This window comes from Ornithodoros turicata, chromosome 3, assembly GCF_037126465.1.
Source record: "Ornithodoros turicata isolate Travis chromosome 3, ASM3712646v1, whole genome shotgun sequence".
Classification (NCBI taxonomy): Eukaryota; Metazoa; Arthropoda; class Arachnida; order Ixodida; family Argasidae; genus Ornithodoros; species Ornithodoros turicata.
In genome coordinates this window covers 42,171,414-42,194,151 of record NC_088203.1, presented here as the reverse complement: position 1 = coordinate 42,194,151, position 22,738 = coordinate 42,171,414, and the positions used below count along the sequence as shown (strand labels likewise).

At 45.9% G+C, this 22,738-nt stretch overlaps 1 protein-coding gene and 1 long non-coding RNA gene across 3 annotated transcripts in view; one reads left to right on the top strand and one right to left on the bottom strand.

Annotated features, from left to right (window-relative positions):
• Nucleotides 1-8,547, bottom strand: part of LOC135388443 (uncharacterized) — a 70,140-nt gene extending 61,593 nt beyond the window's left edge. The window contains exon 1 of the mRNA XM_064618014.1: nucleotides 8,424-8,547. Coding sequence (XP_064474084.1) covers nucleotides 8,424-8,463 — 40 coding nt within the window. The 5' untranslated portion in view covers nucleotides 8,464-8,547. The remainder of the gene's footprint in view (nucleotides 1-8,423) is intronic.
• Nucleotides 8,548-13,231: 4,684 nt separating this feature from the next.
• LOC135386928 (uncharacterized) lies at nucleotides 13,232-14,100 on the top strand. Of its 2 annotated transcripts, XR_010420719.1 has the most exons (6): nucleotides 13,232-13,384; nucleotides 13,517-13,552; nucleotides 13,610-13,700; nucleotides 13,761-13,834; nucleotides 13,916-14,006; nucleotides 14,077-14,100. It is a non-coding gene; the product is annotated as an uncharacterized LOC135386928 (long non-coding RNA). The 2 variants fall into 2 exon arrangements; XR_010420718.1 differs by having other exon boundaries at nucleotides 13,761-14,006.
• The last annotated feature ends 8,638 nt before the right edge of the window (nucleotides 14,101-22,738 follow it).

The following is a 22,738-nucleotide window of genomic DNA, read 5'->3' as shown; positions in this document are numbered from 1 at the left end:
CTGCTATATGCACGTATACGAGGCTATGCTATACCATAGCCGCGTTTTTTAATAATAATGGTAATGGTACCGTGATGTTACACGTAAGGTTTGTCTGCGCAGTGTGGCGACATGTTGCACGTGCCGCAGGGCAGGACTGCGGATAATTTGGACCACCTGGGGTTCTTTTGGCGTGTGCCGGAAATCTCCGACACACGGTGCTGGAAGCAATGTTTACCGCCCCCCGCGGTTTTTAGCTGTCGCGGTCTTCGACTGTCGCGTTTTTGCCCGTCGCTGTTTTCCCCTACTCGCGGTTTTTGGTGTCGCGATATTTGCTTGTCACTGATGCTGCCTATCGTGATTTTTGTCTATCGCGGTTCTTGACTCGCGATTTTGACTCAGAACCGAGGGAGTCACCACACTATTTGGGGAGCATCCAACTCGTGTCCAGACCAGTTGTGCGTTTCGGGGTAATCGTGGTAATCGGGGTAATAGGTTTTTGGCGCAAAAGTGACCCATGCTTCTCCTGTCGGAGAGAGAGAGAGAGAAGCATATCTGGGCTAGAAGTTTTATTCTCGATTAAATGCGCGTGCACGAAGGACTTGCTCTTTGTTCCACGGTCACTCGATCCCTGACGACGATGCTCTCAGGCTCTCTTCTTCCGGGTTTTCCGATGCTGCACAAAGAGGGAGTACTATCGTAATCCTATACGCGTCAAAGCACCATCACAGCCTACCGTATTCGCAGCTTCCGTAAGCTTCGAGTGTACGCCATCCACGAGATAACGCTTGTCGTCGTAGGGGCCAAGCTCTTCTTGAGTCTCGAAATGGTGTACATTGTTTGCTTTATACTCTGGATGGTGCACTGCTTCTGAGAGACCGTCTTTTCATTGAACAGAGAACCTCGGTACACATCGTGCAATAAATATTTCCTCTCCACGTCTTTCTTAACTCCTTTCACTCTCGCGATCTGATTGTGTGAGCCAGCCAAGAGAATGCTGTACATTTTTGCTTGGATGGCTACGACTTCCTGAATAACACCACCTCCCGTCTCGTCTTTGAAGTACGCCATCTGGCTCGCATGCTCGTCGTTGAAAAGCGAGTGGTCCGGTGGATAGAAGGACAGATCTAACTGGTTATCGATTTTCATCAGCTGCTCGTCCAGGCTTGCACACGTGAGAGGAAAAATTATGCTGTCCATATCGCTATAGATCAATTGCACTGGGCACGAGAAAAGAGCGACTCGTAGATGAAGCTGTACATTCGGAATTTGGATATCTCTAAAATGGCAAAGCCCACGTAAAGGGGGGGGGGGTGCATTTGATGCAATGCTGTTTCATCTCGTATAAGATGCACTTGTCACTCAGAATGTAAAAGTGCTGACTATCGACAGAGCTAGCTTTTCGGAGTGCACTTTCATTGTCATAGGCTATAAGCGTACTTCTTCATACGTCTCACATTTTGTATCGACTTACCAAACGTGCTGTTCGACATGGTCTTGTAAACAGGCCGCTCGAATTTCGTGGTCGCGGCATTCCTCAATGCAACGTTTCTCTGCACAAAGGTTCGCAAAAAGTTGTCTTGGCGGAACGAGAAGATGCTGTGAACACGTTTTATTTTCATGCCCAACCTCACGTACAGAGCGAGCAATGCATAATGAACGACGTAGCATTCTTTGTCGTAGCACGTCAGCATGAGCTTCGTTGTGGGAGGGGCGTTCAGCGCCAATGTGTGTTTCAAGTGTCGCTGGTAGGGGGAGAGTTATTTGTCGTCCACGCACCTGTCTTCGGGTGCCAGGGGAAAATCCCTGGTGAGCGCATGCAGTTGTTAAGGATACGACAAGTCTACCACGTAGACGTAACCCACTTCCGAATCACGAGGAATGTTGAGAAAATCGATCTCGCTCCACCTCGAAGGATCGACCCGCTCAAAACCACCTGTTGGGAGATGGAAAGTCATCGCGTACGGGTACAAACTGTTCACGTCGAGGTATTGGATAGAAGTCTTTTCTTGCTGGGGATCGTAATCGTCGCACCCCAAGTGATTAGCTCGACAGTACCTGTGGAAGCTGTTACAAATGCCTCCCCTGATCCCCTTCTCGATCGTTTCGTGAATCTCGTGATCGGTCATGAGCTCGAGTTTGACTTTGGTGAGCTTTAAAGCACTGCTCCATGCGTAGCTGGCGAGGGACATGGTATGTAGGATGTCTAACTTATCTGTCTCTAGCGCAATCTTCCTGAAATACAGTACGACATCGCAGAGCTGACAGGCGTCGAGGGTGACGTAGAGACGCGTATAACCGCCGAGGTTCTTACATTCGAAAATATCGAGGGCGTACTCATAGTCCTCGTCGGTGATCTCTTGGTCATGCAGGTCACTTTTGAAAGCTTCATTGGCGGAAGTGCGGGCAAATTGTACGCTTCAAAACTGTCGACGAAGGTGTACGGGTAAATGCCCTTCCTGAGGAGGTGGCGGAAACGGTCACTACACATTTGACGGGTACAATTAACCGCGCTCTCGCCGAAGTTTCCACTACGTTCGACAAGGAAAGGTTGAAAAACTGCGTGGTATCGCGGAAATGGAGATCGCCAATGTTAAACCCTCTTATCTTTCCCAAACTCAAAGCTAAGATCCATGCTTCACCCAGATTTAGAACGTGCATGTGGCGGAGAAGGGAGCTCAAATCCTATTGCAGGTTGTGCACACACACGACGAGTTCTTTCGTGTTACGGCACGTAAGGTTACACGTATCACACAGCGTCGCGACAAAATTCGAGGAGCCGGGCTCTACAAAGCGGGTGTGGTCGTCATGCGACACCTTCCGCGTGTGATGGTTAAATTCGATTCCACAAAATTCGCAATGTGTCGTGCTCTCGTGTCGAAAGTGGTCTCCCATACTCATGACCAATGGCGAGGGACAACGGTTCAGCCTATCGATTTGATCGCTAAATCCCTTGAGCGAGAGGAAGCATTTTTCTGCCGCGTTGGGTCCCAAATAGCCATCTAGGCCTAGTATTTTTCCGTCACAGCATCTCACTACAAAGATGCAGTAGGAGCTCATCCTGTGCACACTCACGGCGTCCTTAATGAGTGCATCCTTTTCCAAAACCCTCTCCGTGTCTAATACCGTGAAATAGGGGTAGGGATGCACGTACTGTATCTTGTTGAAGGAGATGCTCTCCTCCACTTTTGGCATTTCGAGAATCACTTCGTTTACGTCTCGGCACAGACGTTCGTGCTGCTCCAACGCCTCTCTCGTCCCGTAACCGCTCGTGCATTTCTCGCAATAAATGTTGTCACTTCGTCCCATCAAAGTGCTAAATTTTCTGATTCCATAGAAATGCTTTCTAACCTCGAGCAGATGGACTTTATACTTGTAGAGCGTGCAGGAAACCCGTCCGGTAGATATCGAACTCGTCTGCTTGTCGAACATGTAGATGTACACGGAGATTTTGTTTCTTCTCTCCCACAGGGTAAAGTCTTCATAAGTAACTGGAAAGCAGGGTGGCCAGTACTTTACACGTGTCTCCGGATTCGAAGGATTCATGTATTTGTGGTATTTGACATGAAGGTTTGGTTTGCTCCTCAACGGATGCAAGAGTGCCAGCACACTATACTTGAAACACTCGTTTTCTTGATTCGGAGGAAGTTTGACGTTTGTCTTTGTTTTTCTTTTCAACATTTCGGGAAGCTCGATCGTGCACCAATCCGCTTCGGTTTTAAGCACGTTAGTTTTAAGTCGACACATTGAATGTCGTTCGAGTTGAAACCCGACCCTTCTGTCGACGCACATGAGCTTGGGACACTCGGAAATCAACAGGACGGTGACCGCGTGTGGAAGGGCTTTAGCGAAGCGTAATTGCAGGCGAACGTTTCCTTTTTGCCACGGTAGCCACCGTTGAACCTCTTGTATTTTGAAAAGTCAGTTAGATCCATTTGCCACATGTCGTTGATCTTGAGTGCGATGATGCGTCTCCTATTAAACTTTCTTCTCACCGGGTGGTGTAGCGTGTAGGCGTCCAGCTTTCTGAGAATGGCGAGAACCTTGTTTTTGCTCATGTGACACGCTTATCCATAGTGGTCCACTCCCTGCAAACCACCCTCTGGTTTCTCATATCCTTCCATAAGTCGTCCACGCAATGAGGCTTGCTGCTGCTGTTGAGGTTCGCGAGATTTGGGCAGAGAAATCAGGCGCAATAGTTTTGAGATTTTGGGAAACCAGGAAGGTTTCTTCCCCGTCTTACGTTGCAGCAAATAATTGACGAGTTTGTAAACGGAGGTGTGCGTGATGGGCTTGCCCGACACGGCGACACAACCCTCGCGATCCCAGGAGATAACCTTTTTTAATTCCGAAACGACCCTTTCCGCTTCCTCTTCGTCCACCTCTGGAGAGAGGAGCGAATAGTCAGTCATTTGTAGCGTCGGACGCCTTGTTTTTATTGTTGTAGGGGTCGAATCCGTACTGCTTGAGTATGCGATACAGTGCTTGCAGTATGAGTTTCACTTTGACGTCGTCACCCTCCTTTTAGGAAAGTATGTTCCCGATGGAGGTGGTCACTTCAATTCTCTTGACCATTAGCGAAAAGGTTCAACACGGCGGAAAGCAGGAGAGGAACCAGCGAAGAAAGAACGCCCTGCCCTCGCTGCTGAGACACATAGCGCTTCAAACATTGCGGATTCTTGTGAATCTTTTTGTAGGCGAGCCGACGTAAGAAGCGTTTGTGCTTCTTCAAACACGCGAACGTGTCTGGAGCTAGAGCCACCTTTATGTTCAATACACTGAGGCAAAAATCGGAGAGGTGTTTCATGTCGGACGAAGAAGAACGTCTCAAGATGGCGCGACGGCGCGGAGGGGGTAAAGTAGAGAGTAAAGCGTAGATATATTGATGTTCTCCCGGAAAGATATTGCTACGCAACCTGTGACCCTCGTGCGAATAGTTGTGAAGATCAACGAGTAAATAAGCGTGGGGCGACGACATTGCTTGTTTATATGCGTCCAGAAAATACTCCAATCTTTTTCTGCCAAAGGACGACGTAACTGGCATTGTAGGATATAGTTCTAAAATGGCTACTGTCGAAAAAGAGGTTTTGAACGAGTAAGAAGGTCGACGCGTTGTAGTGGTGTGGACCCCGAATGAAAAGATCGGTCACCTCCTTCAAGGAACCGGCGTCAGTCATGTGATCGTCGACAACGATGAGCGTAGCGTGCGACGTGTCCCACTCTCGTGGTAGCTCCTTGGTAAATTTTACAGAGTCCCCATATTCGTCGTGCATGGTCGGCGAAGCATATTTCTGCACGTAGAATATTTGCGACGGAGGCTTGTCCACGACGTCGTTCAGGTTCCTCAGCACGTTCGCAACGAAGGTGGATTTGCCGCACATGGAGGGACCGCTTGAGATACAGCGAAAAGGATGGTGGAAGCAAAAAAGGTTCGGGGAAGACATGTTGCGTGTGTACACGTTGCGCGAAGAAAAAGAAGAGACTGAGACTCGTAGCAAAATGCATCTCTTTTATTTACACGTCGTCGTTGTCATCTAGATCGGAACTGCGTTCCCAATACAGATTATCCAGGCTAAAGTTGGACTTCTTTTTCGTCAGTCTGTCTGCCGCTAAGATGCGGTCGAGCGTCTTCATCTTGTCCTGACACATTTCTTGACGTGCTTGCAACCATTCTAGGAGATGGACGTGGAAGGCTTCCTCCACGATGCCGCGAATAAATTCGCGAAGTTCTTCGTTTTTTGTCTTTCCTCGTCGACGAGAAACGCAGGAGAATAAACCACACATAACGTTTTCCACAAATCGGTCAGAATGATGACGCAAGCGGAGTGCACGCTGCCTTTATACAAATAAACACGCGCAAAGAAACAAGAGCAAAACCGAAATGGAGAAGCAACCCGCAGCCGCTAGCAGCGCGCGCATGTTTGCCGTAACGGATAGGTCTTATTCCCCGTATGCGCATGTTTAGACTTGTTTAGCAGTGACCCGTAGCGTACCAAGCCTGTTGATGCACGTTTAAAGCCTAGCATTTTGTGGTTGTCGTCTTGTGTTAGCTGTTGAATTTTGTAGCGTTGTGCGGTGATGTTGAGGTTAGGCCTAACCGGTCGCCCCTAAGCCTTCCTTCCGATGTGTACCGTTTTCTCCGTGCTGTTTAGCAGTAGCGGTTAGACCTTTTCCACGCGCTCTGGCATGCCTAGACTTGTGGAGCAGTGTTGCAATTTTACCTGCCGCTAGTATCTTGTTGTTCTGTCTTTCTCGCATAGAGCTGTGAAGATGGCGCCATCTTGTGTGATGCCTTGCAACTAGGTGGCCACCTGTCGTCGATCTCTGCAACTACCGGCAGCCAACAAGCAACATGGCGGGCGCTGGTCCTCCGGCCTTCCGGAGCGGTTTCTTCGCCGCGGCATCGTTGATTTTCGAATAAATTGTTTCTCTCCACTCTATTTCTATCTCCTTTTTTTTTCTTTTTTATGACCACGATTATCCGGAAACGCACACCTGGTCTGGACACGAGTTAGATGCTCCCCAATTAGTGTGGTGACTCCCTGAAGGGTCCTTATTAATGCGGGGGTTCCCAATTAACTCTAATTGCTAATTAAATCGTGTTTAGACCAAGATGTGCGTTTCCGGATAACCTGGTCAGTACATACTACTTTTTGCTTGGTCATAACGGCGTTTTGAAAGCTTTTCGTCTGGACTTAGCTTAGGAAAATTTTCTAGTGTTATCTCTGTAATCTACAGGCAGATTAGTACCAAAGTAGAAGGTGGAATCAGAATTGTGAGCACTTCGAAAGCGTGCACAGCGTACGAGTGTCTGCGTTAAATATGCGTTTCCTTTTTTTTGACTCTAATTGCAAGTATTTTGCAATACTGTAGACAAAGCTTATACAGCACGTGGTTCTTATTCATAGGGTACGATTATTTGGGAGGAACTCAATATTCCCGTTTGCAAAATTTCTGATCTCGCACAAGTTCACGGCCTCGACATATATCTAATGCTTGATTGTTTCGTAATATGACATTCCATGTTCAAAAAGTGGACAGTGCTGATTAACCTATTAGCTTCACGAGTGTTCGAGTGTCGATGATGTTTTAGCGAATGAAAGCCACATTTGAACACCGTTATGCTTTGCAGGGCGGACACGCCAGCACAGCATGTTTGTTAGCACATTATCAGATTAGTTCAAGGTGGGTGTTTGCATTTTTGCCTGGGCATTGGCGATACTGGTCCACTATGGGACCCGTTTGGCCAGGATTTCACACATATTGGTTCATACTTGGCAATATGGGCCCCATATTGCCCGTATACACCCCATATTGACTGAAAATGTTACGTACCCGCGTTGGTACACTTGTACCAAATGCCCAAGCAGCACGGCAAGATTGCACGTTGAAGCGTGTGAAATGCCCAACTCAATACGTCGTTACATCCAACTACTTCCCGCGGATGATACACATTGTTCGAAACAATCAACGTGTGTGGCAATCCCACTGTCTCATGCACTGCAACTCAAGAACTCGATTTCACACTTGCTGGAAAGAGCCGCCATCTTGCTTCGCGATGCCTATCGGTCGAACCAACTGAGAGCGTGTTCGTTTGAGCGAAATCACGTTTCCTACAAATATTGCGCATGCGCGACACTCGGATCGTACGTTTCATTTGGGCTAAAATGTCGCTAGTTTCTCTAATGACAACGGAATTGCGGCAGGTCAACTATAAAACACAACGTTTGATAGAAAGGGATGTCTGTTCAGTAATGCTAGGTGCTTTCAAGTTACTGCAGACAGTGTGAGTTGCTGAGGCGAATGTCCGTCACCGTCACGAAAGTGTTTTGCTCCTTTATACTGTAGGAGCCGTTTGGAAATGTTTGGTTCATACACTATTGCGGTCCCAACGAAGGCTTCTGAGGGATGTTTGGCGTTGGCTGTTACGTGGGACTGCCTGGGTCCTTCAGCAAGATGGGTACAGCACCTGTTATTCGTTTTTATGCGATGCAGTGTTGTATTAATAACGCGATCAACGTGGATCAATAAGATGTACAGAAATAAAAAAGTAAAAAGAAGGCAGAAATAACATCAGTGGTGGATATAATACCAGATAATGCTTTATTATTTCGTGGACTCACCGTTGGCGTTATCACGGTAATATTGGCGCGAAATTGGCTTACCAATATACACAGTCCATATTGGTCCAATATGGAGCCTGGTTGCACTCCCCATATTGGTCTCATATTGGCAGACCATATTGGACCAATATTAGTAATCCTGACGGCCCACATGGGTCCAATACTACCATGTTGCTTGGTATGCTATGCATGCGAGACTGAACGCACATCGATGAATTACATTTAATTGTCGCATCCTATGCTGGACAGCACATCTGTAGTAAGTATATTTATTAATTAAATAAAATTAACTAAATATGGGACATAAATTACGATACTTACATAGAGATAGGTAAAGGATAACTGAGCTGCTTCTCTTCATCTTTGCACAGGGCCTATACGAGCTGAACGACTTCACCTCTGCACAACAAGGAGGAATAAAATCTGGACAGTATACAAGTGCGACTTTCATTTAAATAGAGCAAAGCACGTCATCGTCCGGAATTTATGACGGGAGGAATTGAGAGCCGTTTCAGTTGTGTTGTCAAACGAACATTTGATTGATTGGGGTTTTTTGGTGCAAAAGCAACAAAGGCCATATGTCAAACGGACACCTTGTTCAGTCAGTGATATTTGCACTACGTGTTTTTTTTCTGCTTAGTAATATATCTGTGGTATTTACACTATGTCTTTTTTTTCAAGGAAGGCAGCAGTCGATATAGGAATTGCAATCTGGAATCCAATTGTGTCTGTACGCAGCAAGGGGATGGCTACAGCTCTGCAGCTGTGAGAGAGCGCAACACTGTAGCGCAGTTTGTGACTTCTGTTGGTCTCTTTTTGTGTTTAGCATTAAGAATTTTAGGACTTTAGGATTAGCGACTGCAAGTGTCAACTTTCTATAATTGTTCGTCGTATATAAGAGTGCCTTATGGGGTCGGCGCAGCTCAGTTTGCGTCTTTCTGCAATGAGCATTTCAAGCCGAGCTTTTTAAAGGGACCATGAAATGATTTTCGCAAATTCTGCGAACTTCTGAGTACTCTGCCAGAAAAGGTTCTCATGATCCATCACCATGGTACACACACCGATTTTTAACCGTATTCAGTACACTAAGAGGTGCAGTTACCATGCAAAATAGCAGGGCGTGACCGCCGAATACATGCCTTCGAAGCGGGCTTACGTCATCGCCATCCAGTCCTCTCAGCAAACTGTGGACGACCTAGAGGACATACCACGCGGGACCACGTGAGGCCATGGTTTCAGTATGGTAAAAGGCAAATTGTCAGCGATGGTGGAACAGGCTATGCACCACACACAGCACAGCGTCTAGGAATCATTCCGTACGCAGCAGCTCATAAAAGGCCACCGACCGAGACATTTTCTGGCAATGAAGTTCAAAGGTCAAGTCCCAGGTCAAATTAAAACGTATTTCATGGCGGAGTTTGCAAGCTTGCTTGCAAAGTTTGTGGATTGCTCGCAAAGGCCCACTCGCGAACTGGCAACATCCTCTGCGTATGACGTCACGGCCAGCTCGCCTCAGAGGCGGGTCGTAGTAACTGCCTTTCACGGCCGTGATGCGTATCGAATATTTGCGCTATTTGAACAATTTTAAACTTCATATTTATGCATGTTCTAGTACAGATGAAGTAATTGAAAATGATCGGAGGCTTGGCTGATATCCTTTCATGATCCCTTTACCGTTACAGTAATGGCAGAGTTCAGTCTGCATGTGTTATGATCACATTTGAGGTACTAATTAGTTTTATTTTGTACAGCAACAACAGTAATAAATGCTCATGCTGATATGGGGTACGTCACCGCGGCGGTGCGGTTATTTTGTAATGCATTACATCACTCGTTGATTTCTCATGCTTAGTAATGCATTACTAACGCCATTATTTAATCACTGAATGACGTTTACCCATATCGCTCTAACATTTCTAGGTGGTCTTTGAGGCGCGCACTATAAAGACAGCTTATTAGCCATTTTTATCAGCTTTACTTACGCGTTACCTTTGTTACATATTATCAGTGATGGCAATTAGAGTTCCTACAAAATCGCTACGCATGAATGATATCCTCCGGGGCTGAGTGCAATTCACAAAATCTAAACAAGCAATCGTAGATAAAATGAACGCAGCGCGTTAAAAGGGGTTGGTGTCCAAAGGCCCCACTTGAACTCTCGCCCTCCTTTTTCGTGGTCTGGTCGGCGACAGAGGTGGCTTAGTCACTCCAGCACACACGTCCCAGCGCCCTAGTGAAAATGTATCTGAGAGGCCTCTCAGGTCTAATATGTTATGGGACTGAGAGGTCCTCTCAGGCCTGTGGACCTCTCAGGCTGACCTCTCAGGCTGGTGGACCTCTCAGGCTGACCTCTCAGATTGACAGGACCTCTCAGAAGCTAATGCCCAGATCTGACATCGGAACATCAATGTTCAATTTCGCCATCTACGCTGCACCTGTCGTCGGAGTGGTATAATCATACAGTGCTATGATACACCAGACATAGATACAGACAAGTACATGTCACAAAACTCCACATATATTGAGTTCCTTCGATTGTACAGATCCCAGTAAACCACCGATGTCCCATGGACGTCCTGAAAAGATCCCGAAGTCCTGATCCGCGAAAAATGTCCCAATGATGTAAATAAGACGTCATTCGAAACGTCCTAGCGTTGTCTAGCCAGGATGTATTTTAATGATATCGCTGGGACTTCGAAATGGCGTCCCGATCGGATGTTGATTTAGAAGTAGAATACAAACATACTTTCGATGCTCATTATATTTTTGTATCCTTATGATAACGTTCAACAGCGTGCAGCAAGAAACTAAAACAGTGACACTAATTTTTATCCGTGTTACCGAAGTGGCAACGCACAAAAATTATTCATCTGAATTTACAAAGAAACTCCCGACATGGTCCGAGCTTAGCAGATGTACCACAGTATCTAGCTTCTGTTTCCTTTTACTGTAGTGCTAATAAAGGTAGTTGGGAAGGCCGAGAAGACCTCGATATCTCTTGCAATATCTCCATGGAGAACGGAACACACACAACTACATTTCCAGATGTGCTTCCCTGCCGGAACGGGAAGACATAACATCATTGACCTGTCGCCACAATTCCAACGAGATCCAAAGACAAATCAGACAGTCAATTCGTTCATTATGTAGCCATCAGGTACAAGTTCCTCACTGACAGAATCAGGGTTTTTGAAGAGAAGCTATACCTTCGCGACATCATGTTCCACTATGTTGTGTGGCGAAGACCGTACCCACGGAATAAAGAAGCAATTCGATGAATTGGCTTAATGGATATAAATGCTAAACGCTGATTTCCACTTGATTTAATGTAATCCAACATGGTTTGTAGACACTGCACCAGTTCAAAGAATGCGAAACCAATTGAAGGAATTGGCCTAGAGTATCAATAAAACAACAACTTTATTTCTAATTTTAATAATGAGGAGTTTCGTCGCTAGTGTGGATACCCGAGCCCACTGGCATAAAATGCGATGAAATGTGCCCCTTCACCATAAGGATCGAAGTCCTGACGTGTCTAAAAAGACCAAAAAAGCTCTCATCACAGAGTGTTGATGGGCTGGATTTCACCAGGGGCCAAGCAATTTTCATAGAGATAGAAAGGGTGAAATTCCAACTGACTAAGGATCTGAGAGAGCGCGGTTCGGGAAGGTTGGTAGCATGGACAAATAAGAAGAATGTGCCCAGGTCCCCTACGGCACCGTAGTGACATCATCGGTCAGAATAGATCAGATATGCATAGAGATTCCAACTGAGCACTGCACATGCCACTTGAGGTGGCGGTTGATACCGCGGCGTCTTTTAGCCATCCAGTGATGGTTTAACCCCATCAGAGTGACATCGCGGTGTTTCGCGATGGGTTCCCGTGTCTAATATCTTGGCCTGCAGCGGCGATATCGGGATGCTGTTTCTTGTGACGAATTTCCCTTCCATCCCCCTACGCGTGCACCTTGCGGCTTGTGAGAAATCCTGGCGGTTGTCCAGATATTTGAAAATTCTAGGCAACCGTCGGTGCTTCTGACACCTTCAAAGTCTTGTAAATCCCGCCCGGACTGTTGGATCGAGACCAAAATTCAGGTCCGAACGGGCCTGGATTAGCTGTGTGATCGCGCAAATCACACAGGAACTGATCTGTAGTGGTTTCGAACTCGTAGGCGGAGACGCGTTAGTAAAATTCGTTTTTCCGAACTTCAGTGCCCTTGTTGGAAAGAAGTTCGCCTCGGACAGGGTTCATACTTGGAGAACCCACTGTTCTCGACGCGGAGCACGTGATAAAATTCGCCGCGTCTCTCTAAATTTAGCAGTTCTCGAGTTAGAGGATTCCGCGTTCACACTCCTCCCAATACATGGGACCAGCGGCTTTCCCGCCCCCCCCCACCAAAAAAAAGCCTTCCCGTTGCTGCCACATGGTCATGTTTGCCTTCGTTATGAAGGTCTCAATGTGCTCTTTCCAATAGCGTTTGTCCCGCAGGCGCGCGATGTTCCGTTCTCCCGATATCGGCTTAAGAGCATGACGAGCTGCGAGGCTGGCTAGAGCCACCCTGAAACGCTTCCCACTTTTCGATGTCGTAAGTCGATTACCCGATGTCCGATTTAGTCGAAATTTTGTGTGCGCGTGCTCTGTTCCCTGCTCTACAACTTTCCAATTGAGACCAGCCGTCGATTTCCAGTGGTTAAGACGTCATTCTCGAAATTCCTGACACCGACCACCGTTCACCGATTTTTGTCCCTGTCTTCAGGCTTGAAGCCCACGGCGGATCCGACTTCCTTTTAATGGGCACACGCACTCGACATGGGAAACGCGTAGAAACTTGCCGCATCTTTCTATCCCTCTCGGTTCTCGAGTTAGAACACCGTGGCAACGGCGGTTCTCTGATACATGGGCCTGGGGCATTTTTTTCGATATCGAGTTCTTGCTGGCGTAGGAAGGTGATTGAGATGTGTTTTTGAAGAGGAAAACGTCCTCTTTCCGATAGCGTTGGTCCCGTCTTCGCGCGACTTTCCGTTCCCTTGCTACATTCCGAGGAGCGCCTGGCTGGGGCATGGCCTGGCGGGCGGGTGGCCTTCCTGCCGTTTCTGCGCTGCGGGCGGCGTCCATTTTCGACGCCTTTTTCTGGCTCCCGTTGTCTCGCGTTCCGTCGTTGCTCTGGTGCCCTGGACTGCTGTGAATGTGTTTTTATGCCCTACTAGTGTTGCCTGGGGGTGCTTTTATGTGTGCACCCTGGAAGATAGGTCCAGAAGCCTTGCGATTTCTTAGATTAAAGGTTAGTTCTATGTTTGTACGATTCGTGCAACTTTTGTTTGGTATCATTCCTAGCGTGTGGGTTCTATTACTTTATGCTAGCAGTGTGATTATTACCCTTTTGATTCCTATTACCCTATGCTTTATCTTTCAGCTAAGTGTACTCGTGACCCTACCAGCACTTTTCAAGGTGAAGATGCAACATCGTCAGTGGCCCCGTTACTAATGTCTAATCTATGAATTTCAGATACTTTCGACGTATTCATTGCGGTGAACAACGCGGTTGGGACAGCACACTCACGACGTGGGAAGGTCACAGAAATGTTGAAAGACATCAGGTAAGTTACGCTAAAGTGCGTTTCAGAGCTCTTCAGTGACTTGTGTTTACTGCGAAACAGATTGGGCATACGCTTCACCCGTGCAACTTCGTCATGTGCTCCACGGCAGCACAAGCCTTTACGGCTGTGCCACTGTATGTAAAAAATGCTGAGTGATTTTAATAAAGAATTTGCAGGGAAGTACAATGTGTCGCACCTTGTTGACTCTTTTACAGATGTGTGGAAACGTCGTAGCGGATGAATGTGAATTATGGATCTCCAAGTGGCGTCGCCCGCGTCATTTTCAAGATTTTACCCGTTTTGAAGGTACGTAGTGAATGTGCGAGGCATTCACGCTCCTACTACGTGGTTATACATGCGTTTCCCGTCTTCGCAGGCAATAGGGCTGTTGATAGGGAGAACGTTAGGCTACTGCAGACTGCAACCATAGGCGCTGTGTCTAAAGGTATGCGTATACGTCGATGCGTACTTCACAGTGACATTTTGCTGTAGCAGTGTTTTTGAAATTACATTTCTTGCAGGTTAAGCTCACATGACGCGGCAGGGAAGGGAGTCCGTGGCGAAAAGTGAATATAGCCGAAGTTGGATAGCGTTAATTTTTGCGCACGAAAGGCAAGCTGGACACATCGCAAATCTCCAGTTGTACGAAACACAGTGCAGCATGGTCGTCGGTTATGCCAGTGCTTCAACATATGTTTCAGCGTCGCACTTCGGACATTGCGGGCATATACCTTTAAGTTTTTCCCCTTGTGGACCGATGCTGTGTGTGTTCATGGACATCATGTTTTCAAAGACATGTAAGTTCTCAATAATAATGCGAAAAAAAAAATGCTGGTCATGTTACGTTGTGATATAATACCTGGTGAGGTAATACGATGCTATGACGCTCAGTTTCATACGAAATAAAGTGTTTGATCTAATGTTGCTTGTTTGTGCCACTGATACGCACTGCTGTGCCGTGTTGATGTAATGTTCAGAGAACGCCAGTAAGCCTGGCTAAGGCACGGGAAAAAGGTCCACTAGAGGTCCGTAAAAGGTCGTCATTGACGTACTATGGACTTCCTTAGGACGTGCGCGGATGTTATTTTGGCAGTTCTGAGTACGTCCCAAGTATGTCAAAATTATGTTTCAGGATGTCCTCAGGATGTCTTCATCGTCCTGAGGGTAACATCATGTAGACGTCCTTGGGACATCGGTGGTTTACTGGGATACACTCAAGGCATGCGCACTGCTATCTGATTATGTAACAGTTATTTCAAATGTCTTACAGAATTGTGAATATCTAATATTTGTTGAATGATCGCTCGCAAGAAACTACACGAAACGGTAAATTGCACCAACAGAAACTAGATTTAGCACTTACATGTCTACGAAAGCGTACGAGTCATCATCAACACATACTGTCGTATTCCACAAAGCGTGAACTCATGGGACACATATTCAAAATGTCCGTACAGCGGCGATGAAAAATATTCTTGAGGAACTCTGCTTCTCGGTGATCAAGTTCATCTGTTTTACGTATACTTCGGGAATTGCGATGCACCGTCTAGTTTCCCTTGCTTGCGTAAGCCACCAACTAACTGGAGAGATTGGGTTCTCACCACCTTGTGTTCTCACCATCTGTCACTTCGTACGAGATTCATCTGTAAGAAATACAACTTCAAAATGTCAGTGTAAGTCAGTGTGTAGGCATCGAAATATATAACACACCGTTTGGTACCCAGCGCCGTTGGTAACGTTACGTGGTTGGTAATCTTCCTATCGGCGCTCATAATGCGTGTCTGCGAACAGTAGTAAAAGCCTAAAGTGAAGAGGAATGGCTGTCAATCACAAAAGCATATTTGAGACATCGTCTACATACCTCAAAAACAGTTACAATCCCGAAGACAAAACGCAAATTACTTGAGATCCGCGGCCGACGTCCTCACACTTCAACGTTTCAAAACAGACTGATTCAACCGCTGGCGACTGGCCGAAACGCTTCCACTTACGTGCAGTGCAATAATGCACGGATTGCAAGAACAATAGCTTCAAGGGGGGAAGGCAATACAAGGTTATCACGGCACGTGTTCCTTGAAGGAATAATGCACAAACACGTTAAATCTTGCGATCTATTTTCCAAAGCGGACGAGGTAGCATGTTCCGCGGCGCGGAAAACACGTAGCAACTTGCTCTGGGCGGTGTTGCACGACGCACTGTCGCAAAGCTGTCTGAGAGGTCCCCCAAACCTCTCAGGGCTACATGAATGATTATACAACGTCTTCCAGATTTTCTCTAAGAGGTCCTCTGAGACCCCTCTGTGCTGCCTGAAAGGTCCTACCAGACCTTTCAAGATTTCTTGAAAGGACCTCTCAGACACTTCAGAAGTGCTAAAGGGTCTTACCAGACCTTTCAAGATTTCTTAAAAGGTCCTCTCAAACCTCTTAGGACTGCTTGAGAGGTCCTCTCAGAATTTCTTAAAAGGTCCTCTCAGACCTCTTAAAAAATCCTGAGAGGCCTCTCAGATACATTTTCACTAGGGCGGTGTTGCTCAACCAACGGCGATTTACGAGAAAAAAAAAATTATGATGTTGGGCCATGCGTAAACGTGCACCAGAAAAACACACACCTTTTTTTCCCAACGCAGTCTAGAACGGCAGCAGGGCGGGATCGAATGCCGGCTCCGGGCGAAAAACAATAGCGCGCTTTACCGCTTGTGGAGGGAATACGGCTGTAAATAAATTTAAAAAAAAATCGAATTACGTCGTTTAGACGAAGGATATTTTCATCTCTGACAGCTTCGATACCTCAAGCAATCAGAGCATTAAAACATACTGGACAAGCATTGCGCCAAGTTTGGAATTTTTTTCCTTAACAACGGTTGGCTAAAATCAGGTGTTTATATTTTCCTCTGATAGTAAAGTACCAATACATTAGAAAAATACTTTAGGTCACGTGACAAATGATTTATTTTCTAAGAAATTGCGAAGTTGGCCGTTTGAGCAAATATTGGCAAATCCGGCGTGCCAAAAAGAGCATTGGTGGACGAGTTACGGATCCGAATTTACCACCGAGGTACTCACCATTATCCCGGCTACCAATACTGAAACTATCCCCAGGGCGTTTATTCTTTATCGCGCGTGACAAATTTTTAACGCCGCTCCGCGGCCGCTATGCATGCGCGCTCCTAGCGCCCTCTGGGGAGACCACCTCCGAGAGGCTAAGAGAGAAGAGCATTCCTGCGCCCCCTGCTGGCCGTTCTCATTGGTCGTGACGTCATCCTATTGTCTCAGGGCTACCCTGTTTTTTTCCACTAATGCTCCTCTAGACAAGGTCAATCTGCAGTGAAGCCACGGTATGACGTCATCATGCACCTGCGTGGCTCAAGGACGCGTGTGCTCTAGACAGGGGACCTATTATTTATTGAATCACTATCCCAAGATTATTTCCTTTATTCTTCTATAACGATTGAATAGGAAACTATTGCAGAAGAGCACCATGCATGAAAGCTGATCGTAGGAATTCCAAAGTCTTACTAAATGAGACTTGCAAAAGAACAAAATATCCTAACACGTAACTCCATCAACGGCAAATAAGAAGACTAGGCACTCAACAAATCAACAGAGTACGGGTAACCAGGAGCGCAGAACTCAGGGCAGCACTATCGTCAAGACAACAATGTTCCTTGTCAAAAAAGAAAAAATACAAAGCGCCAACAAAGGAAAGCATGCATGTCGGGGCATGTCAGAACATGTCAGGACAAATTGCACGACCGCTGGGCAACAGAGGAAAACAAACACTTGAACAGAGTGAAAAGACACTCACCATCATTTTTCACGTTCACAGCATTCCCCCATTGTAAATCCGCTCGTAACAAAATCCATCTGCATCGTCGAACACCATTCACCAGTGACGAACCACACATCCGGACCCCATCAGAGGCAGACAGAACCCCACCGAAGCTACGCTGTTCCACTGACGGCCAACGCAATTACCAGGAGCAGAATTTGCGTGTCCAGACCCGCCAGTGTCCAAGAGAGAAGTGAATCCTTGCGCCCCCTGCAGGCCGTTCTCATTGGTCGTGACGTCATCCTATTGTCTCAGGGCTACACTGTTTTTTTCCACTGATGCTCCTCTAGACAAGGTCAACCTGAAACAATGGTCTCGTGGTATGACGTCATCATGCAGGTGCGTGGCTCAAGGATGCCTACGCTCTAGACAGGGGACCTGTTATTTATTGAATCACTATCCCTAGATTATGTCCTTTATTCTACTATAATGATTGCTTAGGGAACTATGCAGAAAAACACCATAGACAAGAGGAGATTGTAGCATTTCATTCCCAAAGTCTTACTTTACACGAAAAAAAAAAAAGGTTCAGCAAGACATGTCCATCTCAGCCAAGAGCCATGCAACTAACTGAATAATGACGCTTTGTTCCTCCTGAATAAAGTCACACACCTGTCCCCCTCGTGGTTACTCTCTGAACTAAATGAATAGCAAAATTGTTAAGAATAGCTCTACTCCCATTCAAGGCAGCACTATCGTCATCGTCAAGAATATTCCTTGTACAAAAAGAAAAAAAAAACTACATGTAGAAGGAAAGCATGTCAGAACAGGCCCATGCAAGTCAGCGCATGTTTGTCAGTCAACAAGGGGGAAAAAAGCGAAAAGAAACAAAGAAGAAAACCAGTATCAAACTATTTCTAAGCACACGCACTCCTCTTATTCAAAAACAGTGCTCATCATAAATCCGTCCAGGGCAATACACACCATTTTTCTATTGCTACACTTTTGAAGAAAAAGACAGCGGCAAAGACTCCTATTATCTATTGAATCGCAAGATTATTTCCTTTGTCCTACTCCTAATGACATTCATTCTCTCATTAAAATTCAACAAAAAAGCACCCTGCATATTAACGATCTTCACCCCAAAGGCTCATCATGGTCATTAGAATTACAGTAAACTACCACTGCTCTTTTAAAATAATAAGTGAGACCACTCCACATCACCTCCAGGCTTATGTAATACATGACCCTTTCTATGCTCATACATTCGTTGTCTGAGGCTACACCTGCGAGCAAAAAGGCGCGAAAGCCGGGAGCAATGTTCCATTCGCGCACGCCAAAGCACAAGACACAGAACGCATTTACGGGAACATGATGGCATTTTGTCTATCTTGCACTGCAGTTTAGAAAAACTACTACAAAACTATAATTTTCCGAGTCCATTAAAATTCTACTTTATATGGAAACTATAATTGCCCTATTACTTGGATCGCTATTAATGAAGCGCTCCATTTTTTTCTCTCTTCCCATTTCAGCCTTGTCATGCACTGAAGCAGACTCCCATCCAAAATAATTGATTTACACTGAGGGTGCCGCGCTTAAGGAATTCCTATCCTGCGCTCATATGCAAGCATTTCTTCACGGATACCTTTAACAGCTGACTTCCTCAACATACCGAGCTCCTAACAACATCTAACAAACAATCAGAGAAACCTTCTTCTCAGCTGTACCATGCGACTTTCTTCTGCGTAAAATTGGTGATTTGAGGAAGAGAGCAGAGAAAAATTGCGCGCACTTGTGCTCGACTTAAAAAACCTGAAGCATATGCTAACAAACTAAGAAAAAGACACTCATGTCTGGTATCTGATAGTGCCACATACACAGACGCATTGCCCTTGCGTAAAGAAAGCACAGGACAGGGATACACAATTTTCCTTAGGTGAGCAGGGAAAAGGCTTAAGACCTCAGGTCACCACACATCGCCACGCGGCTAGCACAACATGACACCAACAAGATACTAGCAGCGGGAAGAACTGCAACACTGCTAAACAAGTCCAGACATGCCATGATGACGTCACAAATCAGGAAAAAAGCACACGCATGCACGCACAGAGGACAACGCATTAAGCACACGGAGCGCTCAGGAATAATCGTAGCGTTACCGCACATCGCTACGAAGCTCAACGTCTAACACAAGACGGCAGCAACTAGATATTAGCGAAGGGTAAAAATTGCAACACTACTGAACAAGTCCAGACATGCGACATCGCATACAAAACACTGCTCATCGGGGAAAAGGCCTAAGCCCGCGGCGGATAATCATAGAGCATACACAACTTCATTTTTCTATTTCGCGTAAACTAAACGCGGTCTGCTTGGAAAACGACGTAGAAATTTTCTTAAGGAGCAGAGAAATATAGAAATTTCTACTCCGTGCTCAGATACCAGCATTTCTGCTCAAAAACCTGCAAAATTAAGCACTGCTTACTTCGTCAAGATATCGAACATCCAACAAAATCAAACAAACAACCCCACTTCCACTGGTAGAACACTATGCAGCTTTTCCGCAGGAGGCTTTCTTCTACATAAAAGTAGAGAAAATAAGAAAAGAGCAGCGAAAATTACACGCACTTTTGCTCGCATAGCTATAAGAGAAAAAATAAATAAAATAACGACGCACACGCTGATAAACTGTGACAAAGACACCCATTTCTGCTATCAGATAATTATTGCATAATGCTAAATACTCATTTGCATTCGCCCTGCGTGAAGAAAGCACAGGGCAGGGATACACAATTTATCTTAAGCGAGCAGGGAAAGTCACTTCTACTCGAACAGCTTAATACCAGTCTGAATTTTTGCAAAGAAAATAAAGCTTGAACAGCGCTACGAAGGTGACAGACACATACAAACAAACAAACACTTCTATTCATTTCTATTGATAAATGCGTAAACCACACTACAAGGACAAAGCACACTGCTTCAGGAAAGCGTATCAAATGGAACGCAACAGGACCGGCTCTCATAAAATAGCCTGCCCAAAACAAAGACTTCACCAGGTTTGCGAGGCAATTCCATTAAAAACGCTCTCAGTCTATCCTACAGATAGCAATGCAAGCGCTGCTACCCTTATTTTTTAAACTACTATTCCACGCAATAGTACATAAATGTATCACTCGTGTCACATGAAAAGGCACACACAAAGAACTTACTTGTCAAGTGGGATCCCCGGTTCAGAAAAGCGCGCGCACATACAGACACACACTCACATTTTCACACTCATAAACACAAAGTCTATTCTCGCAACCACATAAATCCATATTATTCCTCAGGTCAATAATTATCCTACCATCGTCAAAAGATGGCTCACTCTTGTATGCGATCGCAAAGCGATAGGTCCTCGTTCCGGATGTAATAGGATATCGCCACTCGACCGACGCGAACCAAAAAAGAAAGAAAGAAAGGAATGCACGTTCGCTATACCTCCACGAAGAAAACGGTGCCGTGCTTCTACGCAGCGATCATCATACAGGAGTGAATTGTCTTCTTCGTTTTCCTTTTATTTTCTTGCACCCATATATTTTGCAAGAATACTATAGAGACCCAACAGAGCAGTGGGCTCCCATCAACACACCTTGGGCTGACCTTACACACCCGAAGCCGTTTCTAAATACATTCTGCTGGCGCTGGAATAAAAAGATTTATCGCCAGGGTACAATAATGTCAGCTCTGCTTCCGTTTAAGTGATAAAACAGTGCGCCTGCTCGGGGAAACGGATCGCGCGCGTCCAAACCGCGAGGCCCGCGTTGCGCTCGCACGGGGAATCGCGCGCGTCGCGTGTGCAAACCGCGAGAACGGGCCAGCGTGCGGCTCGCGTGGGGCGCACTGTTTTATCACTTAAACGGAAGCAGAGCTGACATTGTTGTACCCTGGCGATAAATCTTTTTATTCCAGCGCCAGCAGAATGTTTTGATTTGATTTGATTTGGGTTTTTCTGGCGCATTAGCTACTAAGGCCATAATGCGCCAAATACCAGTGTAAGTTTTATCTGTGTAAGATTTGTGTATTTACTAAAACAGTGTTGAGTGCTGGGTTAGTAGTTAAAATCACAGATCCTTTAAAAACTCGGTATCTCTAAAAAACATATAGATCTTTTCAAAGGGTATGAAACTTTCATCGCCCAGCAAAAGCGCCGGGTGCAGTGGTAAGAAGTTTCTATAGAATAAAACAAAATGACGTTCACGAAGATGCTGATACGCTGGGCATACAATGAGGATATGGAGGACTGAGAGTTGTTCCCCACAGTGATTGCACTCGGGAGGATCTTCTTCCCGTAAGAGATATCCATGTGTTAAGTATGTGTGTCCCAAACGGAGCCGACAAGATAGCACCTCATACAGTCGATTTGATGCAGATGGGGAAGGGCCTATCTTGGGTTTTATAGCATGTAATTTGTTGCTTGTCTGTTGGTCCCAAAAGCTCTGCCAGTGTCTGTTAATGCTGCTTTTTAAACATAGCCTGAGATCTTTTGATGGAATGTCGAAAGCCGTAATGTCGTTTGTTAGGGCAGCAGCAGCTGCTCGATCGGCCTTTTCATTTCCAGGTATCCCAACATGGCTGGGTACCCAGCAGAACAGTAACCGATAAGCCCTGTTAGCTATAGTGCTTGCAATTCGCCTTGCACGATGGACAATGGGGTCTTTTGTGCAATGAATGCTACAGATAGTCTGTAAGGAACTCAAAGAGTCTGTGTATATGACTGATGATTTGATACAATTTTGTAAGATATAATTCAGGGCTAAAATTATGGCATACACTTCCGCTGTGAAGACAGACATGGTGACCTTCAAACGATGTGACCTTGTAACTGTGCCAGTGACCATAGCGCACGATACCCCGGAAACGGTCTTTGAGCCATCAGTGTACAACTCTACATGGCTGCCAAAGCTATCCTTTAACACCTCAAATTCCTGCTGCAGTACACTGTTAGCAGTATCACGCTTGTTGTATCTGGAAAGGGATACGTTGCATTTTGGAGGGGGCTGCCATGGAGGGATTTTCTTAGTTGTCTCAAGAATCATAGAGTTGTATTCTGGAAAGCCATAGTGTTCGACTGCTTGTGACATTCTAACGCTAAAAGAAGGCACGGCTGAAGGTCTGTTCAAGAAGTGCTGTCTGAATGGTGTATCTTTCACACATTGATATGCTGGGTTCTCGGGGTGACCCCTGATTCTAAGTGCATATGAAGCAGCGAGGTAAAACCTACGTCT